Genomic DNA, 19,667 nt, shown 5'->3' on the forward strand with positions numbered 1-19,667 from the left:
CACTAAGACCTGGCAGGATCGGACTCACTGAAGGAAATCGAATGATGGATGGTGCATTTGTTTAAAAAGAGGTGTCGGGATGAAAAGGAAATGAAATATGCTAGGAAGGTATATACCTGATGGGAAGGCCATGGGAAAAAAATGGTGGAAGAAGAGTACAAAGCAGATGACCAGAGGCTCTAAAAGTAAACATGTCTCAAGAGAGATGGGAGCCCCAAACCAAACCAAACCAAAACCCCCAAACAAGACTGATAAGATGAATACAATGCTATCCTAATGAGAAAGAAAAGCAGGAGTCATCTAGACTGTGGTGCTTCACAGGGGGGTTGCTGAAGGACTCCAATCTTAAAAGATGTAAACAAAAGATTTAAGGAGGCACAAAGAGTCAAGGCCAAATAAAAAAGCAGCAAGAATAATGCATGCAGAATGCAAGGAATGGCAAAGTTCTGAATGAGCCAAAGGTTCCATTCCATCTGCTTCACCCCCAATAAGTTAAGTAAAATAATAAAATTTCTTCATGTGTATTTTCACTGAGAAGAATAAATCCTTTTGGAATGTAGTATAATATTAGCAGGTAGCATCAACCCCAACACTCAAGACTCCTATTTTGCTTCTATTTGGTTATCTAGAAGGATTCACATGGAGTGACCTTCACAAAGGTAAAATAAACATGTTTAAGAGGCAACTGAGATGAACAGGGAAACAATAAAAGATCAAATACCTTCTTTAAATGTGTTGAAGTCACCCGATCCAGATGAATATTACAAATATCATTGAAGAACCCACTCTCAATAAACTTTGAGAAACTGTAAAACAATGGGATAGGTACCAGAAGGAATAAGGTGGGCAACTGCTTCAGGAAGGAGAAACTGCAGAAGGAGGAACGTGATGCCTGTCCCTGGGAACACTCTAAAATGACCAGTTTGTGCTTGCAGCATAGTTTCATTAACAAGTCACCCCATCTCCTTTCTTGATAGCGTTTGGGAGATCAGGGAAATGCTGTGCACAGAATGCATCTGGATTTCAGCAAGCCATCTGACAACAGATTTCAAGGGGCTGGAAGGAGGGGATCAAAGGAACAAGACAGGGAGAAATGCAGAGTACTGCCAGCACTTAGCTTAAAAGCTAATTGCTCAAGTACAGGAGGGAAAGAGATGCAGCTTAACTGTGGCTCCCATGTGAAGAGGATACAGGTGCTAAGGTTGAGAACAAAGTCGGTATTGACAGAAGTCAATACAAAAGTGTGACTCAGCTGCTAACAATGTTCATGAATCTGAGGCTACAATGACATGAAGCACAGTGTCTTTACTGTGCAGTCAGACCATAATGGAACGCTTTTGGTAGGAGTAGGCAGAAAGTTGGCCATGGGACTTCCCTAGCTGATTGAGAATTTGGAGCTTACATAGATGTTCTGCTGACTTCCTAGTGTAGAGAAACCAACCAACCAACCAACCAACCAACCCCATTCCTACAATGATTGCTGTTGTGGTGGGTCTGGGCCTGTCCTTATTAATGGATGTATATAAGACCCAGCAAGTAAGGTCCGTTCCTTGCTACATTGCATTTATACTAGCCTATCTGAATAAGGCCTGATTCTCTATCCCCACCCCCACCCAGATTAGTAGCTATGAGGTATATGATTTCAAGGTCCTCTGAAGAACTGATTAGTTTTTTTAATTCCATATATATGCAAGCCCCTAGCCAGGGCTGCTGACACTGGTCCAATAAAGACAGATGTTGTCTTCTGTCCCTACAAAAATGGGGTTTCTACTTGAGGGGCCTGTTAATCTAGGATAACTGAACTACCAGTGGGATAGTATCTTAGAATAAGAGTGAGCTCTATTCTTCTCAGATTCTTGTCTGAATTACATTCTAAGACTCCAACTTATAGCCACGAGGGAACAACATAAGGGAAAGAAGGCTGTCCTAAGTACGCCATGTCCAACTTTTAAGACAGACATTGACAAACTACAGCATGACCTGAGAACAGTCTGAATGAGGGGATTGAAAACCACGTCACATAAGGAAGTACTGAAAGAACTGTGAACGTTTAGCCAGAGAAGAGAAATTAAGGATGGTCCAATAGCTACCATCATCCTCTGAAGAGATTAAACTTTGAAGAGGGATTCTGCTTGGCTAGAGAGACTGACTGTCTCCAGGGTGTAGATTTTGGATCCATATGAAAAAGAACTTTATCATTTCTTGCCTTATGAAGAGGTAAGTTCCTTGACATAGTAGGTATCCAATAAAAGGAAGCTGATCTGGGGCAGCTTGGTGGCCCAGTGGATAGAGCACTGGCCCTGGAGTCAGGAGTATCTGAGTTCAAATCTGGCCTCAGACACTTAACACTTACTGGCTGTGTGACCCTGGGCAAGTCACTTAACTCCAAATGTCACACACACACACACACACACACACACACACACACACACACGAAGCTGATCACTTGTCAGGGCCCTTGCACTACCATGGGCTGGGAAGTTGGACTTGATTTTTAAGATACTTCCTGTCAGTTAAGGTTTTATAGTTCCATGTTCAAACTACTCATGTTTAGCAAAAAGGAAAGACTTTTAGTAGGCAGTTAACTAAACATTTGGGCTCAAGAGCCCCACTTAGTAACAAGAATGGTTGGTCTGAAGTAGGTATTAATAGGAGCACAAGAGAGGAACCACTGTAGAGTGAGAGACTCCAAAACCAGAAAACATGAAGTGGCTTAGTTAGATACTGCATCCTACAGAATAACAATCCCAATGATTTGATGACTGGGAGATGAGGATGGGAATAATATTTTACAGAAACACAGTTTCAAGATTTGGAACTATTTGCTTTTGGGATAAAGGAAAACCTACAATTCTTTTCCAATATCTTTAAATCTGCTTCGTTAGGGTAAAATTTTATCTGCTAGAGGTAGACTGAATAATAAGAGATGACAGAGAGAAGGAAGAACTGCTATTTTGTTTTCTTTTCCAAGAAAAATAATCCCTGGAACTGCAAAGGACAGAACACAAAAGGTTAATTTAGAGTTGAAACCAAAGAGGCGTAAGGAGAGGAAGTCCCCTGACCTACATGAACTCCATTTTCAAGGTGGGACTGACAAGTCAATTTTAGTGACCTCTGAAAGATCATGGAGGAAAGAAGAGAATGTAATAAGGTAGCTTTTTACATCAGAGAAGTTCTTGGAAGCTATAAGCCAAAATGTAGAACACTTCAATTATGATTGGGGCCCAGTGATCATGGCCTTGATTTCTGACCAATTTTGTTGAAGTACATTTTAGGGAATATCTAGGAAGGGAAGGAGGTGTGATCTTCTAAGAGCTTGGATGGCCATCAAGGACAGGCCACGCCAGACTAAGTCTACTTCTTTTTTTCTTCTTTTTGAAGGCTACCTAGACTGACAGATCAAGGGGAAGCTACAGACTTAGTTTACTAAGATCTTAGCAAAACAGGACCTCTAATGGTATGTTTGTGGATAAGACAGATAGGATTTTAGGTGATAAATACAGTTAGATTTGGAACTCTAGGAAAGATTGGGCCCCCAAAGTCAATTGGTTGGGGGGGCATAAATGCAGACAAAATGCAGAAAATGAAAAGCTGGGAGGTAAAGACATCAAGCTTGTTAGCCCATTTGGGATCCAGAAGAACCAGTAGGCTAGAACAAAGGATAAAATTTAAATACAATGAAATTCCATAAGGGAAAAATCTAAAGTTTTATGCTTGTTCAAAAAAATCAATTTCCCCAAAAAGAAAGAGACAAACGAACAAACAAAATTAAAAAAAAAAATCAAATTCCCAATTACAAGATGGGAAGAGGCCTGGAGAGACAACGAAGTTCATGAAAAAGATCAGGGTATTTTAAGGAACTGATGTGACAATGTAGCTGTAAAAGCTAATGCAACCCAAGGTCCAGTAAGAGAGGCACAGTGCCCAGGCCCCCGGAGATGATAATGTGCCCTGAAGTAAGTACCCGGTTGTGTCCAGAATACATCTGGAGTATTTTGTGTACTAGGAAGGGTACTGACAAACTGGAATGTCCAGAGGAGAGTAGCCAGGACAGTTAGGGGCCTCATTACCACGCCAATAATACAACTGGCTAAAGGAAGCTGGGATGTTTACTTAGCTTTGAAGAGAGAAGATTTTAAGGGAACTATAACTGTATTTTAGGATGTGCAGACAGGCTTGAGATTTGTTTCTCTTAGTTGTGGAGGACATAATTAGAATCAGTGCATGGAAGCTGAAAAAAGGCTAAATCAAAAGGCTCATTAACGAAGCTATCTAAAAGAACGGACTGTTTCAGTAGGTATTGGTTATTGTCTCACTAGAGGGCTTTGCATGCACACGGGATAACAATGTTTGAGGAAGGATGTAGAGACTCTCACTCAGGTGCAGGTGAGGGATTGAACGGCCTTAGAGGCCCCTTCCAACTATGAACATCTATGTGGACATGTCTGCCCACAATATGATATTTTATCTTTTTAGTCATTTGTGCATAATGCACAAGTCAGAAAAATGTCTAAAACTCAGAGAATGCTTGCAAAGATAGAGCATACAGAAATAGTTCATGAAAGCTGGAGCTAGTTACTAGTAAAATACATTTATTTTATCATAGCCTTAAAATGTGTTTGCAACTTCAATTAAAAAACCTAAACTTTGTTGTGATTCTATAGAAATAAGTACAATGATCTGGAACAGTTGTAACCTAGACATTGATTTTATAACCCAAACAGTATCAGGATTACAAAGCTATATAAATCTCAGAGAAGGGGTCCTTATCATAGAGATATTCACATATCCTTAACAGCAATAACATGTACAGTCGTGAGTGCCTCTTACCTGATAAAAAGGGCCATCCTGTGAGCAGACTTGCGAAGCTGAGCAGTTCAGACACCGAAACTGCGGAGGAGATGAACTGATCAGATAAGAGGCATCCACAACTGGACACATATTTACAACTAATCATTTAAAAAAGTTTTAACTTCCAACATTAGACAGATATAACTCAGTTTAAATAGGTACTTTCTAAAATATGGTATGTCTCTTGAAAAATAACATCATTTTCATAATTCAAAGTGATTGTTCAGTTTGGCCCAGGAAGCCTAAATTTTGTCTTATTCATTTAGTAAATGCTACTTAAAATGAGCAGGAAGAGGCAGAATGTGGTTAGACATAGCCATGGAGTCAGAGGAACTAAACTCGTGCCCTAAGGCTGACACTTACACTGGCTCTGTGTGACCCTGGGGAAGTCACTTAATCTCTCAAGGGTCTAGGGTAACTCTCCACAAACAGTTCCACATCTGCCCTGGTACAGGGAGTTTCTTTACTTGGGAGTTCCCAACTCCAGTGAAATCAAAGTTCTGCTCTGTCAAAACTAACTCGTCCGACTGACCTCCTCTCAAAGAAAATCGTGCTAGGAAAGCCTGACCTCCTACATTCCTACTTTTGTCAATTCCTCCTTGGTAGGTTCAACTCTACCAAATTCTCCTTTTAATCTACTTTACAAATTTTTAAATGGCTTTAATCATACAACAGATAGCCTTAGTAGCTCAAAGATCTGAGGAAGGTACAGTCCTTGCTTAGTTATACCAAGAGCTTCATGTCGGTCAATATTCAAGATGGGGAATGAAGCTCTACATATTCTTAGATTGGCTTCTGGTGTCCAAACACTAGGTTTGAAAATCATGAGTTATTTCCCTGTTAACCATCCAATAGTGGTTTATCCACTCAAAAATAAAAAAAATTAACCCCATCATTATTTTGTCTATACAATGTGTCCTAAATGTTTTCTTAACCATAAATGGAAATTACTTCAATGGGATTATCAAAACAAATAAAAAAATAATAACTTATCTAATGGGCACAGTATACATTTCTAATAAGTAAGAAAATATTCAATATAACAGTCTTTAGGAATGAGGCATTTTAAATGAATTATGTGAATATGTGATTTTTTTTAAAAAGGGTTGTGAAGTTGGGGAAAGAATAAAATACAAATATAATTTTGACACCTTAACTTAAATTTCTTTTTTCTTTAGAGAATTGGCTATTCGAAGGACGTTAATGAAACAGTCACTGATTATATGGGCATGAATCATGCATACAACTTAAGAAAAGCCTTCCACAAGTGGCACTGCTAGTTACACGGCCACTTTCCTTGCTTCCTGGGGAGATTTTCCTCCCTTAATTATCATTTTATTTCTGTAAGAGATATGTCTTTTTAAACATGTTTTCACCCTGGATAAATATAGCAGGTAATATTAACAAGCTTTTATGTGGGGTAGGTTGGACAGGAGGACAGAAGGGCAAAAGAAAAAATTATTTCCCTAAGTGATCATTCAAACGTATCATTTATGTTCTTTGTACAAGAGTTAGTCCTTTCCCCTTCCCTTTATTTAGAGTGTAGTCGGATCAAGAGGACTTCTTTACTTTTCTTGAAAATATCATTGCTTTCTGATAATACAAGCAACTAAAAAGGGGTCAGGCATCAAATGGAGCCTAAGTGTCTAAAATCATCACTTAAGTGTGTATGATGTAGTGAATTAAGACACTTCTATTATGTGAACAGGTAGCTGCTAGTCATTTTAGGCATTTAGTTTAGGGTAATATTATTTTCAATTGGGTATCCGTTTTTATTCTCTTATCAGCTATTAGTGGAAAGTACTAGTACTACTATGGAGGGTTAAGAGTAATTTATCCACAGCAGCAGTAAGCCCTTATACACTGGGAAATAACAAATGGATTTGAGGAAGAAGCATAGCTTTGGTAAATGAGAAAAAATTCGAAGGAGAGACTATGGAGAAGAAAGACTGTGATGGTTTCAGAGGAGGTTAAAAAGTCACTTTGGAGCAGTAGTGTCAAACTCTAGTAGAAACAGATCCCTGATGGCTGTATACTGACCTAGAAAACCTCAAATTAATATCATCTATTCCATTGTATTTTTATTTATTTTTGTAAATTTTCCCAATCATATTTTAAGTTTTGACACGTCTTCTTTGGAGGTCTTATGAAAGGGTATCGTTAGGGTTACCTTGTGTTTTAACTGGCATCTAATGCATCTGTATTCATTCCTTGACCTCCCAATTTTATATAAATACAAAGTTTATTTTTTTCCCTTTCCATAATCTCCTCTGGTTGGCTGTGGGTTGTTAGCAACACTTCTGAAACTTGCTTCTGATCACTTTAAGCTTCACGAAAATTTTTAAAAGCTTTTATTTAATGGCACCCACAAGCATTTCAATGATTTTCAGGCATTTTTAACAATATTCCAGCAGTTCTATCGAATACTAAATTTGAACAACCCCCCCCCAAAAAACCACTTGGTGAACACAAAGAAGCAGTTTAACTTATATTTTAATGATGCCTAAGTAGGTTGAAACAAAAACCTCCAAAATTTGAGCTCATTCCTTTCACACTGATAAGAGCAAGATGACTGTAACTTTAAGGGTACAAACTTTGCATTAATGACTTAGGCAAGTTATTTTTAGAAATTTTAACTATAAGAGAACAAAGCTTAATGTTAATGGGAATAAAGAGGGCTTGAGCCAGTTACTCATCCCTAATGAATGATCCAATTAAAGAGGTTCTCAAACCTTTGTTTAAAACAACCCTGCAACATAACACAGCAACACAGTCTTTTCTTGGGGGTGAGAATCTGGGCACTCAGCAGGCTAGCACAGTACAACTGAGAAAGTACTTGTCTTGGAGTCAGAGCATCTCGGTCCAAATCCACTTACCACATGTGTGACCTTGGAGTTATTTTGGGCCCTCGTTTCCTCACGTATAAAACAGGAGCATTGGCAACACTGAAGATCTCCATCACTAAGTCTATGATCCTATGAACAACTCAGAATTCAACTCCAATTATAAATGTTTGGTGAACTGGCATAAGGATAACTGAGCCAGTAGGTGTTAAAGAGGACCCAGGGAAATAGAACCAAATTATTGTGCTATTGCTTTTTGGAGAATGGTTCAAAGAAACCAGAAAGAAGATGGAGGTGGTGAACAGGTACTTTTGGGCAGATAACTATGATCGCTATGTAACAGCATAAATTAATTTCTTTTAAATGTATAAGATAGAGTAAGATGGACGGGGAGGAAATTTTATTCAGCATCTAGTCAAGATGAAAGAGGCATGGAGATGAAAAGGGATGCTGGCTTGGCTGAATATAAATTTCTTGATGATAGGGAACTTTTTGCATTGTTTCTGCATTCCTGATGCTTAGCACATGATACCATTCAACTTAATAAATGTTTGTTGAATTGAATTCAAATTCAGTCAACAGAGGGGGGGGCTCATTCAATGAGAGGTAAAGGTGAGAGTAAAAGAGGATATAAGGCAGGTTGGGGCAGTGTAAGGAGTCTTGTATTTAGACTGGGAGTTTCTGAGTATAAATTCTGGCTCCGACAACGGCTAATCAATTGTATATCTCTGGGTAATTCATTACACTGGTTAAAAGTCTTAGATTCCTCACCTATAAAATAAGGAGGCAGGATGGGATGACTTCTAAGGTACTTAGTGTGAAAAGCATGATGAGGGAAGGTACCAACATATAGGAGTAGGGAATTTAAAGTCAGTAACAAGGAGATGAGATGCCTGGGATTTAACTGTCCTCAAGTATCTAACGACTTAAGACTCATTTGGGAAAGGGGCCATGGTTCTGCAGTTTTGTCACTGAACAGAGCCCCTAATGGAGCAAGCCTGTAGGAAAGACATTTGAAACACCTAGCAGATTTTATTTGTAATTTTGTGCAATTCTACCTTGTTTCCTCTGTAAGGCTGAAAAGGCCAATTTTCTGTAAGTTCAAATGAAATCTGTCAGTCTTCACCTTTCTCTACTACTTTCCTTTCACTTCTTGCAATTGCTATCCTTCCTTTTTTGGCATGTTCTTCTTAATTATTTCTCTTTACCTTCTAGCCTCTTTTCCCAACACTGCCTCATTCCATATAAGTCTAGCTCTACAGCAAAAGGACTGAAGTTTTCTTCCTACTTTGCCCATGTCTGCCTCTCCCATTCCCTAAGGAAGCACGGTAGAGTAGGGCATTTTGGTAAAATAAACTAACGTCAGACCCCGGATCTTTCTCCTAGCTAGCTATCTCAATTGCATCCCATGTCCAAACACCATACACCAAAACCTAGCCAAGTGTGCATGGGAAAGCATGTGTTGATGCAAACTATCAATGCTTCAGGAAGGCAAATTCCTGCACATTCTGCTTTGATTAATGGCCTCATTCTGGAAAGATCATTCTTCAAGTCTGCTCCCTGTCCCTTTAAGATGTGAAGAGCACGTCATCTCTTAAAGGTAGGGCATCTTCCATACCTGAGACCTTTGAGCGGCCTCTATGTTTTACCAGTTTTCTTAACACAGCTGAGGGAAAGTTCTCTTTTCTTTTTCTAAGAGGCATTTCATGGGGATTAGCTATTTTTTGATAACTAAAGAAAACCTTTAGTTGCAGCTTTAAGATTCTGGAAATGTCTTCTTTTCCCCCATTCAGGCCACCATTTATAACATGCTGGATCTTCCTTTGCCTGTACTTTGCATGCTCCAGACTTGCTCCAGGCTTCCAACTAGAATCATACAACACAGAGCTATGACAGCCTTAAGATCCGAGTCCAATCTCTTCATTTTACAGATAAGGAAACTAAGACCCAGAGAGATGTGGTACCAAGGTCACAGAGGGAGTTACTGTAAACTTCTCATGAGTTAGGTGATTTGTCAGAGAAAGCAGAAACATGGTAAGAGTAGAAGCAACACTGATCTGGGAGCCAGGAGACCAGGGTGTGAGTCCTGGCTCTTCCACTAGTTTGCTGTGTGTGACCTTGGGCAAGTCACTTCCCTTCCTCTGAGACTCAGTTTCCATATCTGTAAAGTGGGTATAACAATACCTGTAGTAACCACTTCCCAAGGTTTGTTGTGAAGAATAACTGATTAACAAATGTAAGGTTACTCTGCAAACTTCTAAATACTGTATAAATGTCAGCTGTTATTTATTTTCAGCATGGAAAAAAAGACTTGTTGGGGACTAGGTTTAGAGTCCCATTGGCCTGTGAGATCTCTTCCAGTTCTGAGATGCTGTAATTTTGTTTAAAATCAATTTCCAGACTATTCCATACAATGGCAATCTTAATTTGAATGCAGAAGAATTTTGTTTTACATTGTTTCCTATTACGTGGTGACCTCTCCTCCTGTGGTATAAAGAAAGGGTGGTGGACTGGGCAATGAAAGAGCTCTGTTCATAACCAGGCTCTGGCTCTTACTACCTGTGTGATCCGGGGCAAGTCCTTTAACACAGTTTGGCCTCAAGTATTTTTCATTTGTAAAATATGTTGAGTTGGGAGAGAAGACTTGCAAGGTATCTTCCATCTCCAAATCTATGATTTTATAATCCCTCCATTAATAAATAAGAGCAGCACATTAACTTTGTGTGCAGCCAAATCTTGGCTAACTTGAATTTGGGGTAGAAATTTCCTGATCAGTCCAATCTCTAGCTAACTAAAGGTTGAGATTTTCATTTTATTCCTGTTCTGATTTTTTTTTAAATCTTTCTAAAATGTGTTGGACTATTACAACAGCTTACTGGTGGGAATGCCTGCCTTAAGTCTCTCCCTGATCCAGTCCATTTTCCACCTGATTTTTCTAATGTGCAATTTCAACCATGTTACCTCAACCCCAATAAATTCCAGTGGCTCCCTATCACCTCTACGATCAAATACAAAATCCTGTTTGGACTTCAAAGCCCTTCGTAATCTAGATCCCATGTCCAGTGCCACTGGCCTCTTTGTTTTTCCTCCAAGACCCTCATCTCTCAGCTCTGAGTATTTTCAATGGCTGCCCCACCCCCACTACTGGACTGCTCTCCTCCTTCATCTCTGCTTCCTGGCTTCTTTCACATCCCAACTGAAAACCCACCTTCCACAGGAAGCCTTTCTCAACCCCACTTAATTTCAGTTCCTTACCTCTGTTGTCTACAGCTTGTTTGTACACAGTTGTTTTCAACCAAAATAAAAACTCATTTTTAGAAGATTGAACATGTGTTAAGTACAGCTACGAAGGACTACAAGAGTCAGGAATTTTGCTAAAGGTATAATAAAACATTTGTTCCTGAGGGGATACAGCAGAAAGGCAGACTTATGCAGGGGGACAGACCCCTAGTGTCAGTCAGGAAGACCTGGGCTCCAGGTTCTGACTATGGAATGTTACAGAAGTCAGTTAGACTCCTGACCATATTCAGTAATTAATACCCTGAGCTGCAGAGCAATTACTGGTCTACATCAGTAGAGGGATTTTTCCCTTCTGGGAGTTCCCTGGAACAATGACAGGCCTAGACAAAAAAATAAAACTAAGCTAAAGGTTAATAAGGAATCCAACATGGCAGATGAAGATCACCATGGGGACAACTGGAAAGGGTTTCTTATGAAAATACTGTTTACCTGTAAACCTGAAGTTACCTAGAGACAATAGGCACTTTACATAAAAAGTCCATCTATCATTCAGTGAATCGTTTCCATCAACATTTTTGACAAGCGGTCCGTCCAGTCACTGCATACACTTGTCCAAAATGGTGGCACTCACTGCCTTATGTGACAATTCATTTAATTTTGCACAACTAAATCTTGTGTTGAGTTAAGGTCTGTTGCCCTGTAATTTCCCTCCATCTGACCTAAGTCTCCTCTTTGGAGACATGCAAAGAGACTTAAATCTCTCAACACACAGCAGTGCTTTAAATATTTGAAGACTATGTCCTGCCTTACAAGTTTTCTCTTCTCCAGACTGAATATATCAATGTCTTCAACCAATCTTAACATGATACAGTTCTGAATCTCCTCACCATTCTAGCCACCATTCTCTGGACATGTTACAGTTTGACAATGTCATCCTGAAATGTAGTGCCCAAACTGAACACTGTAGGCTAAGATACATAATCTGAGCTAAGATGTGCACTGGGAGAGGGATAAGAAGTTAAGGGAGGGTGACTTACCTAATGTTATGATTTTGCACCTAATTATTGGTAGAATTTTTGAAGCCTTCTACTTTCTTATGTACATGCTGTAAACCTAGAGAAGCTTAAATTTTGGTATGAAATCAATCAGCAAGAATATGTTAAGGGAAGGCTGCATGAGAAAGGTTGGAGTTGCAGTGGGTCTTTAGAGATGACAGAACACACACAGAGAAGAGAGGGGCATAGCTTTGTCTTACTAATGAAATCACCAAATAGGGAGGACAAAACTCTGGAATAGAACAATTTAAGACTCCAATTTCCAGTGTTTCTTTAGAGGTTCTGGATCAACATCTTTATAACCAGAACTTAACTTAGCAGTTTTTTGGTTACCCAACAAAGTGCTTCTGTGACAACATCTTGGAGATAAAAATCTTGCAATCAAATATATTACTTCCAGGTTTCCCAGATAACATTAATGAAAAAAATTAGTGAGTGGTGTTTCCCATTTCATGAACAATTTACTACAAAGATGAAACTGACCTATATGTTGTTTTTATCAGTTCTGCATATTATAAACTTAGGGCAAGAAAAAGAATCTCAAGCCCTAAATCCCCAGTGAAAAATTCTGCTGATTATCTGGTAGAATAAATCAACCGTGATAATCTTTTATAGGTTTCTTACAATGAGTGAGAGGTTAGCCTGTTCCTTCCAGTTCTGGGAATCTATGATTTATGATAAAGTATGTCATACTATTGACCTTTGCATTCTGTAAGCTAATTTTATTTTTTTTTTAAGAAAGTAGAAATTAAATGTAAAAACCAATGCTAGTATAAGGTTAAGAAACTTAAGCCTTATAAAAGGCTGAAAAATGCATGTCAAGAAGAGTTAAGAGTTACCATAGCGACCGAGATTCAAAGACATTGCACTTATACAACGCATCAACACCACAGATTTATACAAAACAGTTTTTGCCACTGTAATAATGGGACAAATCTTAAGGAATCGAATTTTGGAAGCATGGGTTTAAATCAGAAAGATGTCTACTAATTCTTATAGAGAAGTTTTTATGATTTGCACTAGTACTAGTAACCTAATACATAAAACAACTGGTTCATGAAAAGTAGAAGAAATTTTGGATGGACATCAGAAAACCTGGGTTTCATCTAATTTCAGTTCTGCCATTAACTAGTAATGTAAACCACTCATCTTTCTGATTGTCAATTTGCTTCTTTGAAAAATAAGGGGTTTGAACTAGATGATCTTTTAAGGTCTGCTTCTAAGGAAGTTAATTTGTCCTTGTATTCAAATCAATATATCAATAAAGTAGTTTGTATGTCACTTACTTAGTTATGCCTCTCATACTATACACTAGCCCGGAAGTACATCTTTTGTGCTCATTTTTAACTGCGATAGTTTATAATTTGTAGCAAATTGAGGGGGAAAAAAGGTTATGCTAGAAATTTTAAAGTACATCAAAAACCCCCACTGCATCTCACTGTAGGAATTAGGTAGAAATGTGCATGAATTAGGTAGCTGGCTGTAAAGATGGTGAACACTGAGCACTGAATTGTGCACAAAAGCTGTATAGTATTTTACAGTGTTGCGTCAAATATGTATATTCATTAACTATGAAGTACTGAGACTGATTTCTGGGTGTGGCTTATGAATTTGAAGTTATATTGCATGCAATAGGTCCTGGTTAGTATATTTTAATGTAATAAAAACAACAACAACTAACATTTATATAGTGTTTACTATGTGCCAGGCACTGTACAAAGTGCTTAAAATTATTAACTCATTTGGTCCCCTAGGAGTAGATATGTGCTATTTCTATCCCTGTTTAACAAGTTGAGGAAACTAAGGCAAATAGAGAGGTTAAGTGACTTCCCCAGATTCACATAGAAAGTTAATACCTGAAGCAGGGTTTGAATGCGCAGATCTTTATCTACTGCTTTATGACTCTAAATTGGACTTTTCAGCCTTAATAACTTATGAAAAGTACTTTAAAGGAAACTGGCATGCCCAAATAGCTGAGATTTATCAGAAAGCCATTAAAAACTCATGAGCTTAGTTTGAAAATCTGTTATATAAATTTGTGTAATTCAAAGTGTCATTTTTGGAAATTGTAAATTTTGTCTTATCTGGTATCTTATTAATGGAAGGTTTTTATTTATCATAGAGCTTTCACATGTCACTAACAAAATAATGGAAGTTTACACAACGATCCTGAAGCATTACTGTGAGATACTGAAGGTGAATGGGAATTGAGCACAATTTTAACATTACTTTTATTTTTTGACTCCACTTGATCTCATCAGTATGGGAAGCTCCTGATACTGAATTTCTCCTAACCAATGCAGACCAGAACCTGCTCAACTATGCTTCCTGGGGATCTGAGAGGTTAGTTTTTTTGCCCAGGGTTACATAGTCAGCATGTGTCAGGAGCATTACATGACCATAGTCTTCCTACTCTAAAAGCACAGGAATCTAGGCTGCTTCTCAATTATTTCCTAATTCTTGAAAAATAGTCATTTAAATAAAATCCTAAATATTTGTACTAATCAGATTATTCCTTGCTGTAATCACACTGGCTATACCTGTTTACTATGTGTTATATATACTATAATCTGCAATCATTTAAAAATAATTGAACCCATATTAAAACTATCTTTATTCAAATAGCACTCAAAAGTACCATTGTAAATGTATTATTTCAAAACACAAATAAGCATAATAAGTTAGGTACTGTGATCTTCTACAAAATATGAAAAGTATTTAAATGTGAAAAATATCTTCTGGTCCTCTAAAGTGTGATCAAAGATGGCCTTGGTCCACTTTTAGAGAAAGGGCTCATCTCCAAAAGAAAGGACAGCATAATTAATTTTCTTATGATGTGGGTAGTTTTGTACTTCTTTCTAACTACATAAGTGTTTACAGGCGGCAAGCTACTTGGATCCTAAATTCTAATCATTTCTAAATATACAGTGTGTAGAATAATCTTTTGCAAATGCAGTTTCAAACCTATTACTAGATAAAAATTTTCTACTGAAACTCATTTGTCAATAATTTCTCCTAAATTTTTGCTAGGTTTTTAAAGGTTGCTTAACTGATATATGCACATTATTTTTCAGTCCTGGAATAAGCCATCTGCAACTCTCAAAATCAATCATCTTAAAGTTTGGGAAAGTTATTTTTAAACCTTTTTCTCCTCCCTTTCTATACATGATTTTCTCACACCTAAAAGACAACTATAACAGGAAAATAATTCAAAAAGTTCTGGCAACCGAAGCTCTAAGTTTATTCACACTCTGACCTAACTCTTTCCACTTACTATTAGAAAGTAGGTTGACTTGTCTAGTATTTACACAATTTAATACAAGATGCTGAATAATTAGAAAAGTTCTGTTTTTCTCGGTGTTCCTCTTGCCTACAACCTTAGCCAAAAATAGATTGCTACCTCTAAAGATGGAATAATAGATGTGAGAAAGAGGCTGCTGTCAGCTCTCTGCCACTGTATCATACTAGTTAATTACCCAACCATCTGCATTCACCTCTTTAAGCAGAGGCAGAAGTTCAGTTCTTCCCTATCATTTTGCCATGGTATGTTATTTTAAAAGTCTTATGTTTGAAAAATATTCCCTCCTTCCTTTTAATCTTCCGAGAACATTCAATCCTGCCTTTGACATATCACTCTCTACTTTACATACTTATTAAAGCTCGTTGAGGTTGGGATTGATATTTCTCATCTCTTTACATCTAGCACTGGATACGAGGGCCCTTCCTTAAACCGTGAAGGTGTTTAATAAGTGTCTAAATGAGAGGAAAACAATTTTTTTCTTTGTTTTGAGGTTGTTATTGAAGTCTGAATGTATGTGACAGAGCCAAGGCTGTGCCCTTTGATTCCATAAAATAATAACAGGTTAGGTTGCTCTTACTCTCAACTCACCTGGTATCAATTTTCTGATACCCCTGACCATGTATGCAATTGATACAATTTGCCCTTGAATAGTTTGGCAAAAATCCTAATAAAAACTAGATATCTTTCTCCAAAGCAGCCTTTCTTCTCAATATATAGAAATACAAGAAATACTGGTGAACCCATACTCATTTTATATTTTCCTAACCCATATCAAGACCTGAATAAAGTGGTAACTCTCAGTAGTATGAATTGTGCCATACATCAAGAAATGTAGAAGTAACAAACGTAAAGCTATTTACATTTTCGCCTCTTAGTCGCATCTTGTCCTATAGATGAATTCCATAGTGTGGTCCTTCCCCATAATTTCACCCTTGCATAGTACATCCAGCTTAAAAAAAAAGTACCATCCATTAACATGTATTAAAATTTAGGTACAATATGGTTCAACATTTTGTGAAGTTCCCTGACAAACCCAGGAGGATTTTGTAATCCCCATGAATAAATGTTTTTATGGGAAAGTGTACAGATTCCAAAGAATCAACTTACCTGGCCTATTTTTAGAAACTAATTTCTATATTGAAAATTATCTCTACTTATTTTAAAAATTTAGATTCTACATGTTTAATAGCTTTTTAAATTAAAATAATAGTCTTTCTGGGATCCTGTTTTTTAATAAAAGGTTCAAATTCTAAATTATACATCCAAAAATATAATTTATCAACCTCTTCATCCTTGAAGAGGAATATAAACTTTAATGTAAAGTTCAAGCCACAGCATAAAACCAGAGTGTGTTCTGAATACATTCAGTGTTTTTCAGAAGCTGAAAGGAAACTGGAAACAGTAGGGATAAGTAAAAAACAATGGCACTTCTTTAAACAAGGGAAGAGAAGAATTATGAATGAAGTACCTGAAGATACAATAGCACTGTCACCCTGGGCAGCCTAAATCTGGTTACATTGTCCCACAACCAGTTTCTCAAATGATACAGCCATTCTTCCCCTAAAACATCAAGCATATTTTCTAAACCTGTGACTAAAGTTCAAATTATATTACAATTACAGCTGGTGAAATCTTCCTATTTGAAAGGCCTAAGTCTACATAGTTTGAGATTTGTAATAACAAAGTGATGTGGTGTACACACACTATACACAAGGATTACAGAAACTCTGATCCTTTAAGAAGCCCTTTATAATGGATACATAGATATCCATTATAAAGATGACATCATGGGGGCAACTTGGGGGCACAGTGTATAAAGCACCAGCCCTGGATTCAGGTGGACCTGAGTTCAAATCTGGCCTCAGACACTTGCTAGCTGTGTGACCCTGGGCAAGTCACTTAACCCTTACTGCCTCCCCCCCCCCCCCCAATAAACCCCCCCCCCAAAACCCCATGACATCATTTACAAATCAGATAGTCTTTAATAGTTGGCAAAGAAGTGCAAAATAATAGAACTGCCATAACCTTAGACCAGTGATTTCATCTCTCTGGGCACTTTCCTCATGTAAGTGAGGGGACTGAGCTAGATGATCTGCGGTCCTTTTTCAATCTGAATTCCATGATACTAATAAACATAAGATTAATTCCCTTTGATATTAATGAAAAGGTCTAAAGCAGATTAAAAATGCTTTTTGTAAGTTACTTTTGTATGGTAGGAACGAGGTATAAGGCTCTAGATATGAGCCAACATATTGAGAATCAGAAGCTGACCTGCAGGTCAGTTTCCTATAGAACAACCTGGAGTTAGAGAGGCTAAGCCAACATCAGAAGTCAGAGTTCCCTCTCTGCTTGGAGCTTAATGACATCCTCATCAGTTATCTTAAGGCTGATTCTACTAGAATTTTTTACAATATCGCTCCAACACCCAGAAGTTATTGCAGAGGAAAAGAGGAGCTGACGAATGTTATAGATCACAAAAAGGCTAAGTACTCCCCCCACCAAATAAACTTTAATCTATTGGAATAAATTAAAATCCAGGTTCCCAAATCCAAAGTTCAGAATAGAAATCTATTTACCTTGCAACTAAAAAGGGCAAAAAGGGGTCTGTGTAAAATTTGTGCTAACCTATAGCACTTGAACTCAGTTGTTTATCTGGAGACTATTTAAGATTGTCTATTAAAAACCATTCACGAAACATGAACAGTCTTCTCAAAGTTCCTGTGTGACCATACTGGGGAATATAGAACTAGGAAATATGTGAACAGAATTTAATATTCTCTAAAATTATCCTACTCAAACTTGGGAAAAAACAGAAAAAAATCAAAATATAGAAAAGAAAATTTAAAACATTTTATCAAATTTTCTCTTTATAATTTTATTTCAAATCAGATTAATGATATACACAAAACATCAGAAGAAAGATATGACTTTTCAACTTACCTCATAAGAACTTGGAAGCTTTAGCTTTAAACTTAGAAATTTTTTAATAGTTCCCACAGTCACTCGTGTAGAACATCGGATAAATTTCTTCATTAAACCCTAATATAAATAAATTAGGCAATTAGTCAAAATACTCTTTTTTATGTTGCTTAAATGAAGGCTAGTTCCACATTTATTGATAGTCATTTAAGAATTATTTTTTTTTTGTGGGGCAATTTCTCAGTTTATGTCTCCCAATGCTATTTTCCAATTTTGTGCTCTTTCTGTTAGGAAAAGCATTACAAATGGACATGGAAACTGAATACTCAGACATTTTGTTAAAGAAGTCACTCTACATTTGAGAGAAAATTCCTAAAAAGGAACTTCCACCAGATAACCAAAACTATAGTTAAATCCATGATTCTACAAGAATTAAGAGTATCGTATGAGCAGATAGTTGGTCACCAGGTGGTCAATTTTTTTTCCTCCCATATACATACAACTCATTGAGACTGTCTATAAAGCACGGAGGTTGTACAATATATACTGGCAGAGAAAGAATTTATCCCCAAATTACTTTGTTTACACACATGCCCCACTTATGCCTCAAATTTCCAAGAGTAAAAGCATTTACTACAAAAACCTGGCATCCTAAGAAACTGACCAGAAAGTAACTGAGCTGATGATTTTGCCAAAATTGCAAAGGATTACACAAAGCTGTCAATCAGCAAGCATTTACTAAGCACTTACTATGGCAAAAAAATACTACCTGGGATGTATTTTGATATGAAGGCTCTTCTAAAATAAGTTTTAAAGAGTTGTATTTGTTTTCAAATAAAGGAGATTTCGTATAACCTCCTGATTTTACTGGGAAGGACCAGGCCAAGGTCACACATATAGCAAGCAAGAGAGATGGGGATCTGAATCCATGTTCTTGACTCCAAAAGAGACAGTGTTAATAGAGGGGGAAAAATGGAATTATCTACCTAAGCTGAGGGCAACTTGTACCTAAGACAGGCAAATCCAGATTCCTAGACCAGGCCTAGCTCTAGCAACCCAATTTTTCCTCCTTCAAAGAGCCCTGATCCTGGGCCTAGTTTGTCTTGTAATCCCTTCTTCTCTCAACACTATTCCAGTTCCAGGATCAGTGCACTTCGGCTTCTAAACAGCAGGTCTAAGACCAAAGACATAACATCATCGGCCCCAGACCCACATCCAGTATTTGAGTTTCACTCAGAGCTTCTTAAAGGTAAGGTTTGTAAATCTGCATAGGCAAGACAAGGACCCAGAAATAACCTATAACCCTATAGCTATAACATTATAGGCTATACCCCTACAAATTAAACAGAATTGAATGCTGGACAAATTGTATTAGAAAATCAAAATTAACATTCACTATGTCTTACTGTATTTTTATTTATTTTTGTTAATCATCTACATTTTAATCTGGTTCTCCTC

The 19,667-nt window shown here is 37.5% G+C and overlaps 1 protein-coding gene across 1 annotated transcript in view; it reads right to left on the minus strand.

Annotated features, from left to right (window-relative positions):
• PCGF5 (polycomb group ring finger 5) overlaps positions 1-19,667 on the minus strand; it is a 144,866-nt gene that overhangs the window by 8,618 nt on the left and 116,581 nt on the right. Inside the window, 4 exon segments of the mRNA XM_043982959.1 lie at positions 4,831-4,890; positions 16,151-16,170; positions 16,173-16,239; positions 18,231-18,329. Coding sequence (XP_043838894.1) covers positions 4,831-4,890; positions 16,151-16,170; positions 16,173-16,239; positions 18,231-18,329 — 246 coding nt within the window.

Source organism: Dromiciops gliroides, chromosome 2 (genome assembly GCF_019393635.1).
Source record: "Dromiciops gliroides isolate mDroGli1 chromosome 2, mDroGli1.pri, whole genome shotgun sequence".
Classification (NCBI taxonomy): Eukaryota; Metazoa; Chordata; class Mammalia; order Microbiotheria; family Microbiotheriidae; genus Dromiciops; species Dromiciops gliroides.